Source organism: Gadus morhua, chromosome 8 (assembly GCF_902167405.1).
Source record: "Gadus morhua chromosome 8, gadMor3.0, whole genome shotgun sequence".
Classification (NCBI taxonomy): Eukaryota; Metazoa; Chordata; class Actinopteri; order Gadiformes; family Gadidae; genus Gadus; species Gadus morhua.
Window position 1 is genome coordinate 29,010,432 of NC_044055.1, and position 17,293 is coordinate 29,027,724.

The 17,293-nt window shown below is 43.1% G+C and overlaps 1 protein-coding gene across 1 annotated transcript in view; it reads left to right on the forward strand.

Annotated features, from left to right (window-relative positions):
* LOC115548750 (phosphatidylinositol 4,5-bisphosphate 3-kinase catalytic subunit alpha isoform) overlaps window positions 1–17,293 on the forward strand; it is a 65,061-nt gene that overhangs the window by 43,218 nt on the left and 4,550 nt on the right. Inside the window, exons 19-20 of the mRNA XM_030363569.1 lie at window positions 15,774–15,891; window positions 16,188–16,339. Coding sequence (XP_030219429.1) covers window positions 15,774–15,891; window positions 16,188–16,339 — 270 coding nt within the window. The remainder of the gene's footprint in view (window positions 1–15,773; window positions 15,892–16,187; window positions 16,340–17,293) is intronic.

The window sequence follows — 17,293 nt, forward strand, 5'->3', positions numbered from 1 at the left end:
ATTTTCCTTTGCCAAAAACTCCCGCCCACATTAATAATTTTTGGCCATATTTTCTATATAGATTCGGGTTTGCCCCTTGATGGTTTCCCTTGAGTTTGAAGAACATTCCTTTGGCCAATTAGAAGATATACAATTTCCTCGTTTATTGCGCCCCCTAATGACGAAATATTCCGAATTCTTTACTGAACGCCATTAAGGGTAGCACCGACATGTGTCTAAAATTTGGACTTGATCCGATGTCTAATTTTGGTATTTTCTGAATTTTTGCGTATCGTCGTAAAACGTAGCTAATAAACAAATATTCAAAACGATACCGTTTCGTAGTCGAAGGTCGGATCAAAAAGTGTTTGAGTTTTTCTTTTCGTGTTCGTCTGACGATGTCGTGTGCAAAGTTTGGTGTCGATTGGTCAAGAAATGTGGGAGCAGTAGCGAAAAAACAGTTTAGCGGTTTTCGCGATTTTGCGAAAAAAAATTATAGACGCAAATGGGCGTGGCCTATGTCAAAAGATGCAGCAGACTCCAGTGAATATGTGGGTACAAGTTTTTGACTGTGGAAGGTTCGTTGTGGGAGTTATAGCCCCAAACGCGTATTCCTTGGTATAGCGCCACCTAGTGGCCGGCATGTCTGGATTTTGTCGTCTGCCGTCACCTCACCGACCTGGATCTAGTCATGCGATTGGCGTGTCGGCACCATTTACGGTTTGGGCTGTGGTACCACTTCTAGCTGGGAATAATAATAATAGGAAGAAAAATCCTTACAAAAACAATAGGGATCCAACCTGTTGGCTTGGACCCCTAATAATAATAATAACTAGAACTGCAAGCAGTTATGCAGGGGTCCAAGAAGTGTGCATTTCGCCGGCACAACGCGACAAGAAACGTGCGTTTCGCCGGCACAACGCGAAGCATGTGTTCAAAACGCTACCCTGAACCTGTGGATACAAAGGATATGACTGTGGTAGGAGTAGCGAGAAGTCAGTGTAGCGTTTTCGCGGCGAAATTTTGTAGAAGATAAACAATTTCGTCGTTTATGGCGCCCCCTAATGGCGAAATTTTCCGAAATTTTTGTCGAACGACATTAAGGTTAGCACCAACATGTGTGTAAAATTTGGACTCGTTCCGATGTCTAATTTTGGATTTCTTTGGATTTTTGATTTTCCACGTCTAATTTAGCTCATAAACCAATATTCAAAACGCTACCGTTTCGTCGTCGAAGGTCGGATCAAAAAACTGTCTCACGATTCCTTTGCGTGTGCGTCTGAAGATGTCATGTGCAAAGTTTTGTGTCAATTGGTCAGGAAATGTGGGAGAAGTAGGGAAAAAACAGTTTTGCGGTTTTCGCCATTTTGCGAAAAAAAATTGTGGACGCAAATGGGCGTGGCCTATGCCAAAATATGCAGCAGACTCCAGTGAATACGTGGGTACAAGGTTTTGAATGTGGGAGGTTCGGTGTGGGAGTTATAGCCCCAAACGCGTCTTTCCTTGGTATAGCGCCACCTAGTGGCCGGCGTGTCTGGATTTTGTTATCTGAGTAGCGGTGCCGGACCTGGATCTAGTCATGCAATTGGCATGTCGGCACCATTTACGGTTTGGGCTGTGGTTCCACTTTCACGGGGAGGTAGTATAACTAGAACTGCAAGCAGTTATGCAGGGGTCCAAGAAGTGTGCATTTCGCCGGCACAACGCGACAAGAAATGTGCGTTTCGCCGGCACAACGCGAAGCATGTGTTCAAAACGCTACCCTGAACCTGTGGATACAAAGGATTTGACTGTGGTAGGAGTAGCGAGAAGTCAGTGTAGCGTTTTCGCGGCGAAATTTTGTAGAAGATATACAATTTCCTCGTTTATTGCGCCCCCTAATGGCGAATTTTTCCGATTTTTTTATCGAACGACATTAAGGTTAACACCAACATGTGTGTACAATTTGGACTCGATCCGATGTCTAATTTTGGATTTCTTTGGATTTTTGATATTCCACGTCTAATTTAGCTAATAAACCAATATTCAAAACGCTTCCGTTTCGTCGTCAAAGGTCGCATCAAAAAAGTGTTTCATGCATTCTTTGCGTGTGCGTCTGAAGATGTCGTGTGCAAAGTTTGGTGTCGATTGGTCAAGAAATGTGGGAGGAGTAGGGAAAAAACAGTTTTGCGGTTTTCGCGATTTTGCGAAAAATATTCCTAGACGCAAATGGGCGTGGCCTAGGCCAAAAGATGCAGCAGACTCCAGTGCATCTGTGTGTACAAGTTTTTGGACTCTGAGAGGTTCGGTGTGGGAGTTAAAGCCCCAAACGCGTATTCCTTGGTATAGCGCCACCTAGGGACCGGCGTGTCTGGATTTTGTCGTCTGCGTAGTCCGAAGAGATCTGGATCTAGTCATGCAATTGGCTTGTCGGCACCATTTACGGTTTGGGCTGTAGTACCACTTTTAGGGAGGTAAGAATAATAGGAATATTCCTTACAAAAACAATAGGGATCCAACCTGTTGGCTTGGACCCCTAAAAATCCTTACAAAAACAATAGGGATCCAACCTGTTGGCTTGGACCCCTAACTAGAACTGCAAGCAGTTATGCAGGGGTCCAAGAAGTGTTTATTTCGCCGGCACAACGCGAAGCATGTGTTCGAAACTGAGAAACGGCGTTTGCCAAAAGATGCAGCTGACTCCAGTGAATCTGTGGATACAAAGGTTTTGACTGTGGGAGGTTCGGTGTGGGAGTTTTAGCCCAAAACGCGTTTTCAGAACATTCCATTGGCGATTAGGAGATGTATTATTTCGTCGTTTTTTTGCGCCCTCTTGTGGCGAAATTTTGCAAAGACAATTTTCCTTTTCCAAATAACTCCCGCCCACATTAATAATTCTTGACCATAATTTTTATATAGACTCGGGTTTGCCCCGTGATGGTTCCCTCATAGTTTGAAGAACATTCCTTTGGCCAATTAGAAGATATACAATTTCCTCGTTTATGGCGCCCCCTAATGGCGACATTTTCCGAAATTTTTATCGTACGACATTAAGGTTAGCACCAACATGTGTGTAAAATTTGGACTCGTTCCGATGTCTAATTTTGGATTTCTTTGGATTTTTGATTTTCCACGTCTAATTTAGCTCATAAACCAATATTCAAAACGCTACCGTTTCGTCGTCGAAGGTCGGATCAAAAAAGTGTTCTAGCATTCTTTGCGTGTGCGTCTGAAGATGCCGTGTGCAAAGTTTGGTGTCGATTGGTCAAGAAATGTGGGAGGAGTAGGGAAAAAACTGTTTTGCGGTTTTCGCGATTTTGCGAAAAAAAATTCTAGACGCAAATGGGCGTGGCCTATGCCAAAAGATGCAGCAGACTCCAGTGAATATGTGCGTACAAGTTTTTGACTGTGGGAGGTTCGGTGTGGGAGTTATAGCCCCAAACGCGTATTCCTTGGTATAGCGCCACCTAGTGGCCGGCATGTCTGGATTTTGTCGTCTGCGTAGTCCCCACGGATCTGGATCTAATCATGCAATTGGCGTGTCGGCACCATTTACGGTTTGGGCTGTGGGCACAGTTTCAGGGAGGTAAGTATAATAATAATAATAAACACTACAAAAACAATAGGGATCCAACCTGTTGGCTTGGACCCCTAACTAGAACTGCAAGCAGTTATGCAGGGGTCCAAGAAGTGTGCATTTCGCCGGCACAACGAGAAGCATGTGTTCAAAAGAAATGGGCACGGCGTGTGCCAAAAGATGCAGCTGACTCCAGTGAATCTTTGGATATAAAGGTTTTGACTGTGGGAGGTTCGGTGTGGGAGTTATAGCCCAAAACGCGTTTTCAGAACATTCCATTGGCAAATTAGGACACACAATGTCGTAGTTTTTTGGCGCCGCCTTGTGGCGAAATTTTCCGAAGACAATTTTCCTTTTCCAAATAACTCCCGCCCACATTAATAATTCTTGGCCATATTTTCTATATAGACTCGGGTTTGCCCCTTGATGGTTTCCCTTGAGTTTGAAGAACATTCCTTTGGCCAATTAGAAGATATACAATTTCCTCGTTTATTGCGCCCCCTAATGGCGAAATTTTCCGACATTTTTATCGAACGACATTAAGGTTAGCACCAACATGTGTGTAAAATTTGGACTCGATCCGATGTCTCATTTTGGATTTCTTTGGATTTTTGCTATTCCACGTCTAATTTAGCTAATAAACCAATATTCAAAACACTACCGTTTCGTCGTCGAAGGTCGGATCAAAAAAGTCTTTCGTGCATTCTTTGCGTGTGTGTCTGAAGATGTCGTGTGCAAAGTTTGGTGTCGATTGGTCAAGAAATGTGGGAGGAGTAGGGAAAAAACAGTTTTGCGGTTTTCGCGATTTTGCGAAAAAAAATTATGGACGCAAATGGGCGTGGCCTATGCCAAAAGATGCAGCAGACTCCAGTGAATATGTGCTTACAAGTTTTTGACTGTGGGAGGTTCGGTGTGGGAGTTATAGCCCCAAACGCGTCTTTCCTTGGTATAGCGCCACCTAGTGGCCGGCGTGTCTGGATTTTGTCGTCTGCATAGTCTTCACGTACCTAGATCTAGTCATGTAATTGGCGTGTGTGCACCATTTACGGTTTGGGCTGTAGTAGCACTTTCTTGGTAGGAAGTATAATAACTAGAACTGCAAGCAGTTATGCAGGGGTCCAAGAAGTGTGCATTTCGCCGGCACAACGCGACAAGAAATGTGCGTTTCGCCGGCACAAAGCGAAGCATGTGTTCAAAACGCTACCCTGAACCTGTGGATACAGAGGATTTGATTGTGGTAGGAGTAGCGAGAAGTCAGTGTAGCGTTTTCACGGTGAAATTTTGTAGAAGATATACAATTTCCTCGTTTATTGCGCCCCCTAATGGCGAATTTTTCCGAAATTTTTATCGAACGACATTAAGGTTAGCACCAACATGTTTGTAAAATGTGGACTCGATCCGATGTCTAATTTTGGATTTCTTTGGATTTTTGATATTCCACGTCTAATTTAGCTAATAAACCAATATTCAAAACGCTACCGTTTCGTCGTCAAAGGTCGCATCAAAAAAGTGTTTCGTGCATTCTTTGCGTGTGCGTCTGAAGATATCGTGTGCAAAGTTTGGTGTCGATTGGTCAAGAAATGTGGGAAGAGTAGGGAAAAAACTGTTTTGCGGTTTTTGCGATTTTGCGAAAAAAAATTATAGACGCAAATGGGCGTGGCCTATGCCAAAAGATGCAGCAGACTCCAGTGAATCTGTGTGTACAAGGTTTTGAATGTGGGAGGTTCGGTGTGGGAGTTATAGCCTCAAACGCGTATTCCCTGGTATAGCGCCACCTAGTGGCCGGCGTGTCTGGATTTGGTCGTCTGCTTAGAACTCAGGGCCCTGGATCGAGTCATGCAATTGGCGTGTCGGCACCATTTACGGTTTGGGCTGTGGACCCACTTCTAGGGGGGAATAATAATAAAAAGAATCCTTACAAAAACAATAGGGATCCAATCCTGTTGGCTTGGACCCCTAATAATAATAATAACTAGAACTGCAAGCAGTTATGCAGGGGTCCAAGAAGTGTGCATTTCGCCGGCACAACGCGACAATAAATGTGCATTTCGCCGGCACAACGCAAAGCAAGTATTCATAAGGCTACCGTGAACAACATGTGGATATAGAGCTTTTGACTGTGGGAGCTTCGGTGTGGGAGTTATAGCCTAAAACGCGTTTTCAGAACATTCCATTGGCCAAATAGGAGATAGACAATGTCGTCGTTTTTTGGCGCCGCCCTGTGGCGACATTTTCCAAAGACAATTTTCCTTTGCCAAATAACTCCCGCCCACATTAATAATTCTTGGCCATATTTTCTATATAGACTCGGGTTTGCCCCTTGATGGTTCCCTTATAGTTTGAAGAACATTCCTCTGGCCAATTAGAAGATATACAATTTCCTCGTTTATTGCGCCCCCTAATGGCGAAAAATTCCGTTTTTTTTATTGAACGCCATTAAGGGTAACACCGACATGTGTATAAAATGTGGGCTAGATCCGATGTCTAATTTTGGTATTTTTTGAATTTTTGCGTTTCGGCGTAAAACGTAGCTAATAAACCAATGTTCAAAACGCTACCGTTTCGTCATCGAGGGTCGGATCAAAAAAGTAATCCAGCATTTCTTTTCGTGTAGGTCTGAAGATGCCGTTTGCAAAGTTTGGTGGCGATTGGTCAGGAAATGTGGGAGGAGTAGCGAAAAAACAGTTTTGCGGTTTTCGCAATTTTGCGAAAAAAAATTATGGACGCAAATGGGCGTGGCCTATGCCAAAAGATGCAGCAGACTCCAGTGAATAAGTGGGTACAAGTTTTTGACTGTGGGAGGTTCGGTGTGGGAGTTATAGTCCCAAACGCGTTTTCCCTTGGTATAGCGCCACCTAGTGGCCGGCGTGTCTGTATTTTTGTGGTCTGCGTAATGTTCACGGACCTGGATCTAGTCATGCAATTGGCGTGTCGGCACCATTTACGGTTTGGGCTGTGGGCCCACTTCTAGCAGGAAATAATAATAATAATAATAAAAATCATTACAAAAACAATAGGGATCCAACCTGTTGGCTTGGACCCCTAAAAATCCTTACAAAAACAATAGGGATCCAACCTGTTGGCTTGGACCCCTAATAATAACTAGAACTGCAAGCAGTTATGCAGGGGTCCAAGAAGTGTGCATTTCGCCGGCACAACGCGACAAAAAATGTGCATTTCGCCGGCACAACGCGAAGCATGTGTTCAAAACGCTACCCTGAACCTGTGGATACAAAGGATTTGACTGTGGTAGGAGTAGCGAGAAGTCAGTCTAGCGTTTTCGCGGCGACATTTTGTAGAAGATATACAATTTCCTCGTTTATGGCGCCCCCTAATGGCGAAATTTTCCGAAATTTTTATCGTACGACATTAAGGTTAGCACCAACATGTGTGTAAAATGTGGACTCGATCCGATGTCTAATTTTGGATTTCTTTGGATTTTTGATATTCCACGTCTAATTTAGCTCATAAACCAATATTCAAAACGCTAACGTTTCGTCGTCGAAGGTCGGATCAAAAAACTGTCTCACGATTCCTTTGCGTGTGCGTCTGAAGATGTCGTGTGCAAAGTTTTGTGTCAATTGGTCAAGAAATGTGGGAGGAGTAGGGAAAAAACAGTTTTGCGGTTTTCGCGATTTTGCGAAAAAAAATTCTAGACGCAAATGGGCGTGGCCTATGCCAAAAGATGCATCAGACTCCAGTGAATCTGTGTGTACAAGGTTTTGAATGTGGGAGGTTCGGTGTGGGAGTTATAGCCCCAAACGCGTATTCCTTGGTATAGCGCCACCTAGTGGCCGGCATGTCTGAATTTTGTTATCTGAGTAGCGGTGCCGGACCTGAATCTAGTCATGCTATTGGCATGTCCGCACCATTTACGGTTTGGGCTGTGGGCCCACTTTTACGGGGGGAATAATAAAAACTAGAACTGCAAGCAGTTATGCAGGGGTCCAAGAAGTGTGCATTTCGCCGGCACAACGCGACAAGAAATGTGCATTTTGCCGGCACAACGCGAAGCAAGTATTCAAAACGCTACCGTGAACAACATGTGGATATAAAGGTTTTGACTGTGGGAGCTTCGGTGTGGGAGTTATAGCCTAAAACGCGTTTTCAGAACATTCCCTTGGCCAACTAGGAGATAGACAATGTGGTGGTTTTTTGGCGCCGCCCTGTGGCGAAGTTTTCCAAAGACAATTTTCCTTTGCCAAATAACTCCCGCCCACATTAATAATTCTTGGTCATATTTTCTATATAGACTCGGGGTTGCCCCTTGACGGTTTCCCTTGAGTTTGAAGAACATTCCTTTGGCCAATTAGAAGATATACAATTTCCTCGTTTATTGCGCCCCCTAATGGCGTAATTATCCGAAATTTTTATCGTACGACATTAAGGTTGGCACCAACATGTGTGTACAATTTGGACTCGTTCCGATGTCTAATTTTGGATTTCTTTGGATTTTTGATTTTCCACGTCTAATTTAGCTCATAAACCAATATTCAAAACGCTACCGTTTCGTCGTCGAAGGTCGGATCAAAAAACTGTCTCACGATTCCTTTGCGTGTGCGTCTGAAGATGTCGTGTGCAAAGTTTGGTGTCGATTGGTCAAGAAATGTGGGAGGAGTAGGGAAAAAACAGTTTTGCAGTTTTCGCGATTTTGCGAAAAAAAAATTCTAGACGCAAATGGGCGTGGCCTATGTCAAAAGATGCAGCAGACTCCAGTGAATATGTGGGTACAAGTTTTTGACTGTGGGAGGTTCGGTGTGGGAGTTATAGCCCCAAACGCGTATTCCTTGGTATAGCGCCACCTAGTGGCCGGCATGTCTGGATTTTGTCGTCTGCCGTCACCTCACGGACCTGGATCTAGTCATGTAATTGGCTTGTGTGCACCATTTACGGTTTGGGCTGTAGTACCACTTCTAACGAAGGAAGTATAACTAGAACTGCAAGCAGTTATGCAGGGGTCCAAGAAGTGTGCATTTCGCCGGCACAACGCGACAAGAAATGTGCATCTCGCCGGCACAACGCGAAGCAAGTATTCAAAACGCTACCGTGAACAACATGTGGACATAAAGGTTTTGACTGTGGGAGCTTCGGTGTGGGAGTTATAGCCTAAAACGCGTTTTCAGAACATTCCATTGGCCAAATAGGAGATAGACAATGTCGTCGTTTTTTGGCGCCGCCCTGTGGCGAAATTTCCCAAAGACAATTTCCCTTTGCCAAATAACTCCCGCCCATATTAATAATTCTTGGCCATATTTTCTATATAGACTCGGGTTTGCCCCTGATGGTTTCCCTTGAGTTTGAAGAACATTCCTTTGGCCAATTAGAAGATATACAATTTCCTCGTTTATAGCGCCCCCTTAGGGCGTAATTTTCCGAATTTTTATTCGAACGTCGTTAAGGGTGGCGCTAACATGTGTGTTAAATTTGGACTCGATCCGATGTCTAATTTTGGATTTTTTTGGATTTGTAATTTTCCACGTCTAATTGAGCTCATAAACCAATATTCAAAACGCTACCGTTTCGTCGTCGAAGGTCGGATCAAAAAACTGTCTCACGATTCCTTTGCGTGTGCGTCTGAAGATGTCGTGTGCAAAGTTTGGTGTCGATTGGTCAAGAAATGTGGGAGGAGTAGCGAAAATACAGTTTTGCGGTTTTCGCGATTTTGCGAAAAAAAATTCTAGACGCAAATGGGCGTGGCCTATGCCAAAAGATGCAGCAGACTCCAGTGAATATGTGCGTACAAGTATTTGACTGTGGGAGGTTCGGTGTGGGAGTTATAGCCCCAAACGCATTTTCCCTTGGTATAGCGCCACCTAGTGGCCGGCGTGTCTGGATTTTGTTATCTGAGTAGCGGTGCCGATTCTGGATCTAATCATGCAATTGGCGTGTCGGCACCATTTACGGTTTGGGCTGTGGTTCCACTTTCACGGGGAGGTAGTATAATAATAAAAATCCTTACAAAAACAATAGGGATCCAACCTGTTGGCTTGGACCCCTAATAATCCGTACAAAAACAATAGGGATCCAACCTGTTGGCTTGGACCCCTAATAAAAAGAATCCTTACAAAAACAATAGGGATCCAACCTGTTGGCTTGGACCCCTAATAAAAATCCTTACAAAAACAATAGGGATCCAACCTGTTGGCTTGGACCCCTAATAAAAAAAATCCTTACAAAAACAATAGGGATCCAACCTGTTGGCTTGGACCCCTAATAATAAACACTACAAAAACAATAGGGATCCAACCTGTTGGCTTGGACCCCTAATAATAGGAAAAATCCTTACAAAAACAATAGGGATCCAACCTGTTGGCTTGGACCCCTAAAAATCCTTACAAAAACAATAGGGATCCAACCTGTTGGCTTGGACCCCTAATGAATGGTCTTCATTAGGGGTCCAAGCCAACAGGTTGGATCCCTATTGTTTTTGTAAGGATTTTTAGGGGTCCAAGCCAACAGGTTGGATCCCTATTGTTTTTGTAAGGATTTTTATTAGGGGTCCAAGCCAACAGGTTGGATCCCTATTGTTTTTGTAAGGATTTTTCCTATTATTATTATTATTAGGGGTCCAAGCCAACAGGTTGGATCCCTATTGTTTTTGTAGTGTTTATTAGGGGTCCAAGCCAACAGGTTGGATCCCTATTGTTTTTGTAAGGATTTTTATTAGGGGTCCAAGCCAACAGGTTGGATCCCTATTGTTTTTGTAAGGATTTTTCCTATTATTATTATTATTAGGGGTCCAAGCCAACAGGTTGGATCCCTATTGTTTTTGTAGTGTTTATTAGGGGTCCAAGCCAACAGGTTGGATCCCTATTGTTTTTGTAAGGATTTTTATTAGGGGTCCAAGCCAACAGGTTGGATCCCTATTGTTTTTGTAAGGATTTTTCCTATTATTATTATTATTAGGGGTCCAAGCCAACAGGTTGGATCCCTATTGTTTTTGTAGTGTTTATTAGGGGTCCAAGCCAACAGGTTGGATCCCTATTGTTTTTGTAAGGATTATTATTCTTCCCCCCTTGAAAGTGATACTACAGCCCAAACCGTAAATGGTGCACACGCGCCAATTGCATGACTTGATCCAGAATCGGCACCGCTACTCAGATAACAAAATCCAGACACGCCGGCCCCTAGGTGGCGCTATACCAAAGAATACGCGTTTGGGGCTATAACTCCCACACCGAACCTCCCACAGTCAAAAACTTGTACCCACATATTCACTGGAGTCTGCTGCATCTTTTGGCATAGGCCACGCCCATTTGCGTCTAGAATTTTTTTTCGCAAAATCGCGAAAACCGCAAAACTGTTTTTTCCCTACTCCTCCCACATTTCTTGACCAATCGACACCAAACTTTGCACACGACATCTTCAGACGCACACGCAAAGAATGCATGAAACACTTTTTTGATCCGTCCTTCGATAACGAAACGGTAGCGTTTTGAATATTGGTTTATGAGCTAAATTAGACGTGGAATATCAAAAATCCAAAGAAATCCAAAATTAGACATCGGATCGAGTCCACATTTTACAAACATGTTGGTGCTAACCTTAATGTCGTTCGATAAAAATTTCGGAAAATTTCGCCATTAGGGGGCGCAATAAACGAGGAAATTGTATATCTTCTACAAAATTTCGCCGCGAAAACGCTAGACTGACTTCTCGCTACTCCTACCAAAGTCAAATCCTTTGTATCCACAGGTTCAGGGTAGCGTTTTTAACACATGCTTCGCGTTGTGCCGGCGAAACGCACATTTCTTGTCGCGTTGTGCCGGCGAAATGCACACTTCTTGGACCCCTGCATAACTGCTTGCAGTTCTAGTTATACTTCCTTCGTTAGAAGTGGTACTACAGCCCAAACCGTAAATGGTGCACACAAGCCAATTACATGACTAGATCCAGGTCCGTGAGGTGACGGCAGACGACAAAATCCAGACATGCCGGCCACTAGGTGGCGCTATACCAAAGAAAACTTGTTTGGGGCTATAACTCCCACACCGAACCTCCCACAGTCAGAAGAGTTAGACACACAGATTCACTGGAGTCTGCCGCATCTTTTGGCATAGGCCACGCCCATTTGCGTCTAGGAATATTTTTCGCAAAATCGCGAAAACCGCAAAACTGTTTTTTCACTACTCCTCCCACATTTCTCGACCAATCAACACCAAACTTTGCACACGACATCATCAGACGCACACGCAAATAATGCATGAAACACTTTTTTGATGCGACCTTTGACGACGAAACGGTAGCGTTTTGAATATTGGTTTATGAGCTAAATTAGACGTGGAAAATCAAAAATCCAAAGAAATCCAAAATTAGACAACGGAACGAGTCCAAATTGTGCACACATGTTGGTGCTAACCTTAATGTCGTACGATAAAAATTTCGGAAAATTTCGGAAAATTTCGCCATTAGGGGGCGCAATAAACGAGGAAATTGTATATCTTCTACAAAATGTAGCCGCGAAAACGCTACACTGACCTCTCGCTACTCCTACCACAGTCAAATCCTTTGTATCCACAGGTTCAGGGTAGCGTTTTGAACACATGCTTCGCGTTGTGCCGGCGAAACGCACATTTCTTGTCGCGTTGTGCCGGCGAAATGCACACTTCTTGGACCCCTGCATAACTGCTTGCAGTTCTAGTTAGGGGTCCAAGCCAACAGGTTGGATCCCTATTGTTTTTGTAAGGATTATTATTCCTATTATTATTATTCTTACCCCCCTAAAAGTGGGACCACAGCCCAAACCGTAAATGGTGCCGACACGCGAATTGCATGACTAGATCCAGATCTCTTCGGACTACGCAGACGACAAAATCCAGACACGCCGAACACTAGGTGGCGCTATACCAAGGGAAAACGCGTTTGGGGCTATAACTCCCACACCGAATCGCCCACATTCAAAAACTTGTACGCACAGATTCACTGGAGTCTGCTGCATCTTTTGGCATAGGCCACGCCCATTTGCGTCTATAATTTTTTTTCGCAAAATCGCGAAAACCGCAAAACTGTTTTTTCCTTACTCCTCCCACATTTCTTGACCAATCGACACCAAACTTTGCACACGACATCTTCATACGCACACGCAAAGGAATCCTGAGACAGTTTTTTGATTTGACCTTCGACGACGAAACGGTAGCGCTTTGAGTATTGGTTTATGAGCTAAATTAGCCGTGGAAAATCAAAAATCCAAAGAAATCCAAAATTAGACATCGGAACAAGTCCAAATTTTACACACTTGTTGGTGCTAACCTTAATGTCGTACGATAAAAAATTCGGAAAATGTCGCCATTAGGGGGCGCCATAAACGAGGAAATTGTATATCTTCTAATTGGCCAAAGGAATGTTCTTCAAACTATGAGGGAACCATCAAGGGGCAAACCCGAGTCTATATAAAAATTATGGTCAAGAATTATTAATGTGGGCGGGAGTTATTTGGAAAAGGAAAATTGTCTTTGCAAAATTTCGCCACAAGAGGGCGCAAAAAAACGACGAAATAATACATCTCCTAATCGCCAATGGAATGTTCTGAAAACGCGTTTTGGGCTATAACTCCCACACCGAACCTCCCACAGTCAAAACCTTTATATCCACATGTTGTTCATGGTAGCGTTTTGAATACTTGCTTCGCGTTCTGCCGGTGAAACGCACATTTCTTGTCGCGTTGTGCCGGCGAAATGCACACTTCTTGGACCCCTGCATAACTGCTTGCAGTTCTAGTTCTTTTTATTATTATTCCCAGCTAGAAGTGGTACCACACCCCAAACCGTAAATGGTGCCGACACGCCAATTGCATGACTAGATCCAGGTATGTGATGTGTACGCAGACGACAAAATCCAGACACGCCGAACACTAGGTGGCGCTATACCAAGGAATACGCGTTTGGGGCTATAACTCCCACACCGAACCTCCCCCATTCAAAACCTTGTACACACAGATTCACTGGAGTCTGCTGCATCTTTTGGCATAGGCCACGCCCATTTGCGTCCATAATTTTTTTTCGCAAAATCGCGAAAACCGCAAAACTGTTTTTTCCCTACTCCTCCCACATTTCTTGACCAATCGACACCAAACTTTGCACACGACATCTTCAGACGCACACGCAAAGGAATCGTGAGACAGTTTTTTGATCCGACCTTCGACGACGAAACGGTAGCGTTTTGAATATTGGTTTATGAGCTAAATTAGACGTGGAAAATCAAAAATCCAAAGAGATCCAAAATTAGACATCGGAACGAGTCCAAATTGTACACACATGTTGGTGCCAACCTTAATGTCGTACGATAAAAATTTCGGATAATTTCGCCATTAGGGGGCGCAATAAACGAGGAAATTGTATATCTTCTAATTGGCCAAAGGAATGTTCTTCAAACTCAAGGGAAACCATCAAGGGGCAAACCCGAATCTATATAGAAAATATGGCCAAGAATTATTAATGTGGGCGGGAGTTTTTGGCAAAGGAAAATTGTCTTGGGAAAATTTCGCCACAGGGCGGCGCCAAAAAACGACGACATTGTCTATCTCCTATTTGGCCAATGGAATGTTCTGAAAACGCGTTTTAGGCTATAACTCCCACACCGAAGCTCCCACAGTCAAAACCTTTATATCCACATGTTGTTCACGGTAACGTTTTGAATACTTGCTTCGCGTTGTGCCGGCGAAATGCACATTTCTTGCGCGTTGTGCCGGCGAAAGGCACACTTCTTGGACCCCTGCATAACTGCTTGCAGTTCTAGTTTATTTTCTTTGGCAAGTGACCATGGTATAAGCGGGATAATGCCCTTCGAAGTGTCCAACATTACTTCCGTACGTTAATTCGTGTTTATTTGAATGGGAAAAAATGTTAACGGTCCAAATGTTAAAAATCAACTTTGACCCTCGGGAACGAATAATCAAATAATCTGATATTCTGACCCATCCCTAATGAGGGGGATGATGATTGGGTAGTCATTTGGCGCTTTTGTAAATCCATTCATGTTTTTTGGAGGCGTTTGTTTTTTAAGTTGTTTACCCTGTTTTCTGGATCTATCTGGAGGCTTTCTCTGTCGGGTTAGGGTGGTGTCCAATGAGAAACTGTTACAACTACCCACTGATACCATAAAGCAACTCCTATTCAAGTACCTAAGTGCATGTTATGCATATTACTGATCAATATATATAACAGATGGTCTTTAATGCAGTTTAACACCTCGGATTAGAGTTGTGTGTCTCGAGAAACGTTAATAGGCTTTTTTTATGCTTCAGCATGTCCAACATGTACAGGACCATGGGGACTATGACTAAGCAACCCCATTGGGATTTGTTGAACTGATTTATTCACAGGCTAAAGCCGCAAATGATCCACCTTGGTGCGATGGTGTGGTGTTAAATTGAGTTGTAACTGATGACGTGTCTATATATTCCTGCTCTTGGAGCAAAACTCCTTGACTTTTCTGTGTGTGTGTGTGTGTGTGTGTGTGTGTGTGTGTGTGTGTGTGTGTGTGTGTGTGTGTGTGTGTGTGTGTGTGTCACAATCAATCATCAGATCGGGCACATACCGATACTGAAAACACATTTGCATATTCCTGTAATCATTTAAAAAATCCCAGTACGCTAATGGAGATTTCTTATCACGTTTATGAATCTGATTATCCACACACGGATTAGGACAGTTAATCAACTCTTCCCCCGCAGTTGTAAACAGTTAGGCTACAATATAGATAGTAAACCCGAAGTCTGCAGGCCTGGTTTGGATGTCTGAATCCTAATTATAAAAAGTGACTCTTTAGCCTAGAGCTATTTGCTTTGATAATCGACAGTTTGGATTCAGTTTTATGGTAAAACATGTTGTAGCTTCATATTCGGGGACAATTGCAGTCATCTGTTACTTTTGTATGGAAAGGATATTATATAATTAATAAATAATTAAATTAAGATAATGTAGGTTTGATAATGAGGTGATCTTTATTTATCTATGGATTTATTTCATTTCCATGTTTATATAATTCATAGGCATAATTATTTATGGATGTATTTACTTCTTAGATTCGTACTTGAATGGCATGCCATACGTTTGGTGTATTGAATCAGTAACCTGCCTATTGAATCTGATAAAATGCTTTAATTGTATTTTCACACACTTTAAAACATATACTGTGTTTTATTGCTGTGATGGTTGTTGGATTCAAGGGTATGCTGCCAGATTATTTACTGCGATGTTATCGTAATGCATTGTTATTTAAATTTGATATTGTTCCTCAGGTATGACCAGGCCGTCGATCTGTTCACGCGGTCGTGCGCAGGCTACTGCGTAGCAACCTTCATCCTAGGCATCGGAGACCGACACAACAGCAACATTATGGTGAAAGAAGACGGACAGGTAAAGGTTCAGCTGGCCTACGTCCACCTGGTTTATTAAAGTTACTCTTTATTCACCTAGCGGCCATCCCGGCTCTAATATCAGCCTGGAGAGAACTGAATGTGGAATATAGAGCTAGCGTTAAGAACCAAGATGGCTGCTAGGTAAATAGGGCCAACACCTCATAACACGTAACAGATCGCATTAGAACGATAAGGGTTTTAAACTCTTAATGGCGGTCGATGTGTGTGTCTTCACACCGATGACGCTTGACAGCGTTTGCTTCACTCTACTTGTTGTTGCCCCTCCCCCGATAGCTGTTCCACATCGACTTCGGCCACTTCCTGGATCACAAGAAGAAGAAGTTTGGGTACAAGCGAGAGCGTGTCCCCTTTGTTCTGACGCAGGACTTCTTAATAGTCATCAGCAAAGGAACCCAGGAGTGTACCAAGACCAGGGAGTTTGAGAGGTACTTTGTCATTTCCTTCAGTTTCCATAGGGGATTAAGCGTTTTATTATCCTTATCATTATCTGTTTGTTTTGTCTCTGCATTTTTGCAGAGACAAATCTGATGTGTGTTTTGTTTGTCTATAGGGATGGGCATTTGAAGAAATTTCCTTGATCGAGCATCGCTAGAGTTATCGATCAATTATCGATTAATCATTAACTTTTTTCTAGGCTATATTGAAATTCCCGTTGGTAGAAAATGCAGCATGTTTTTATCAATGAAATCTTTATTCCAACAATAATGTATGGGCCAACATTAATACAATACAGTTAACTTGAAGACCTACAACTGTTTAACAGTTTTAAAATAATAAATACAGGCGTTATAGGCCTATGCGGTGCTCGTAAAGTCCGAACAATGCGCCTACAGGCGCTCTTAAAGGTTTGGAAACGATTCAACAAGACTAAATCTGTAGCCTATTCCAATTACAATAAGTAGCCAACTTATCGGACAACAATAATCAAACAAAGGCAGTAGGCTAAAAGTGGGCATTAAACGGTATAACTGTTTAAAACGGGGGAAAAAAGGCCGACATATAATGCCTATAGGCTGCAGCCGGCGTGCGGAAAAGGCTCGCAACAAAAAGATGAGCCACCCATTTACCAACAATTGCATGAACTAGTCTATCTAAAAGCATTACCTTATTGAACATATATAAGGCTGAACTTGTTGCTAAAATATCACAGTTTTGGCAAAATGTAACGACTCCAAGAGGCACCAAGCCGAAAGAAAAGCGGAGCGAGAGACAACACATTAAGAAAAAAAAGAGCGACTCACATACGGTGGTGACTGTCCCTACTGTCCATAGCATAACTCCAGCCTACATATTTTTGTTTAGGAATATAAGCATGTTAACATGCTCGCGGGTCAGACGCAAACACAGCCTTGTAACTGTCAGTCCAGCAGCGGAAAACA